General features: G+C 44.8%; 1 protein-coding gene across 1 annotated transcript in view; it reads left to right on the top strand.

Moving 5' to 3' along the window:
* Positions 1-2,500, top strand: part of LOC143301564 (sperm-specific sodium:proton exchanger-like) — a 64,112-nt gene that overhangs the window by 806 nt on the left and 60,806 nt on the right. Inside the window, exon 2 of the mRNA XM_076615943.1 lies at positions 388-621. Within this exon, the coding sequence (XP_076472058.1) occupies positions 388-621 (234 nt within the window). The remainder of the gene's footprint in view (positions 1-387; positions 622-2,500) is intronic.

The following is a 2,500-nucleotide window of genomic DNA, read 5'->3' as shown; positions in this document are numbered from 1 at the left end:
AGCGAATAAATGTAAAACATGAAGACACACATTCACATACACACCCACACATGCACAACAGAAATGCACCAAACATGCAGTTTCACAGATATGAAAGCGCAGTCAAATACATATAAACGTACATGAGCTCCAACACACACACACACACACACACACACACACACACATTACCTTGCACCTCCTCTACCCCCCTCCTCCACACACTCGTCCGAGCAACAGACGCAGATGAAAAAGAGGCACGTGTGATTTTGTAGCGGATTCTGTATCGAACAGGTAGCCAGTGAAGAGACTGTTGAGAGAGGTGTGACGTGTGACGTGTGTGTGTGTGTGTATGTGTGTGTGTGTGTGTGTGTGTGTGTGTGCGGTGGTGGTGGTGGCTGTTTACAGCCGTCATTCAGTTCGTGACGAACCTGGTGAACCTGGGACTGCCTTACACCGTGCTAGTGTTCGTGCTGGGCATGCTGATGGGGCTGACAGGGAAGCAGAAATTCGAGATGGGTCCCCACCTCATGCTCAACTCCTTCCTGCCCATCCTCATCTTCGACGGCGCCTTCGCCATGGACGTCTTCGTGCTGCGGAAAGTCTTCTGGCAGGCTCTGTTTCTGGCGGGCCCAGGGCTGGGTGAGGAAAATGATGTTGAGGGGTGATGAGGAGGAGGAGGAGGATATTAATGATGACGATGATGATGGTTAGATTGTTATTGATGATGATGATGATGATGATACCATTATCAGTGATGATGGTGATGATGATGATGATGATATTATTATCAGTGATGATGATATATTATCAATGATGGTGATGATGATGATATTATTATCAAATATGATGATGATGGTGATGGTGATATCATTATCAATGATGATGGTGATGATGATGATGATATTATTATCAATGATGATGATAATGATGATATTATCAATGATGATGATGATGATGAAGGTGTTCTGACAGGCCCTGCTCCTGACCGGGCCGGGGCTAGGTGAGGGAGATGATGCTGAGGATGTTGATGATGGTGATGACGATGATGATGATGATGATGAGGATGATATCAATGATGATTATGATGATCATGTTATTAATGATGATGATGATGATATCAGTGATGATGATGATGATGACACATGTGTTCTTGCAGGCCTTATTTCCTGGATTTGCTAGGGCTGGGTGAGGGAGATGATGCTGAGGATGTTGATGATGGTGATGATGATGAGGAGGAGGAGGAGGAGGATATCAATGATGATTATGATGATCATGTTATTAATGATGATAATGATATCAGTGATGATGATGATGATGATGACACATGTGTTCTTGCAGGCCTTATTTCCTGGATTTGCTAGGGCTGGGTGAGGGAGATGATGCTGAGGATGTTGATGATGGTGATGATGATGATGAGGAGGAGGAGGATATCAATGATGATTATGATGATCATGTTATTAATGATGATAATGATATCAGTGATGATGATGATGATGACACATGTGTTCTTGCAGGCCTTATTTCCTGGATTTGCTAGGGCTGGGTGAGGGGGATGGTGCTGTCAATGATGATAATCCTCTTCCTCCTCCTCCTCTTCTTCTTCTTCTTGTTCTTGTTCTTCTTTTTGCTTGCTTGCCTCTTCACGGTGTCCGTTCAGCTGTCCGGTGTCCAGTGAATGACTTCGTCCACTCCAAGTCCTGTCTGAAGGCATGGAGCTTGGTGCGTAGGTCTGGTTTAACTCTCTCCATACGAACGGCGAAAGAGACGACGTTAACAGCGTTTCAGCCCAATTACCATCATCAAAATATTGCAAGCGGAAGGCTCTTATACTGAAGAGGTGAATGTTGACAAAGAATACCACAATTCTGACGACGGAAGCCAAAGGTTGGGTCATTCAGACACCCACTGGACATCCGAGGGGTCTGTGTAGAGGAGAAGAGAGGACTGGCCGTACTGAGTGAGTTAAACCTTTTGTTTTTCAAGAAACAAGACAGGACACTGCGTTCTAAGAACAACAACAAAAAAAACAAACAAAAAAACAAAACAAAAAAACCTCGTGAAGCAACAATATCTCGACCTGCTAGAGCTGGTTGCTCCAGTTTGGTTTGTACTCTTTTTTGAGCACCTCGTGGAGTGGATTCAACCGGCTGCTTGCAGGGTACCGGCGTTCTGGTCTCTGACAACGGATGGTGATGTTAATACATGTGTTCTTGCACGCCTTGTTTCTGGCTGGTCTTAATAATGAAAATAATAATAATGGTATTTATATAGCGCTGAATCTTGTGCAGAGACAAATCAAAGTGCTTTCGCTTCAGTCAATCACACGCATGCATAACTCTAAAACTGGAGAAACTGAAGAGGAGGAAGGGGCAGGGAAGGGAGGCTATCTTGGGAAGATGTGGGTTGAAAGAGCTGGGTGTGGAGACTTGACGAAGCGAAAGAGGAAGTTCATTCCAATTGCAAGGTCCAGAGACAAGAGAAAGAGCGGCGGCCAACAGTCGAGTGTTTTGAATCTGGG

Source organism: Babylonia areolata, chromosome 27 (assembly GCF_041734735.1).
Source record: "Babylonia areolata isolate BAREFJ2019XMU chromosome 27, ASM4173473v1, whole genome shotgun sequence".
Lineage (NCBI taxonomy): Eukaryota > Metazoa > Mollusca > Gastropoda > Neogastropoda > Buccinidae > Babylonia > Babylonia areolata.
This window is presented reverse-complemented; position numbering and strand designations above follow the sequence as displayed.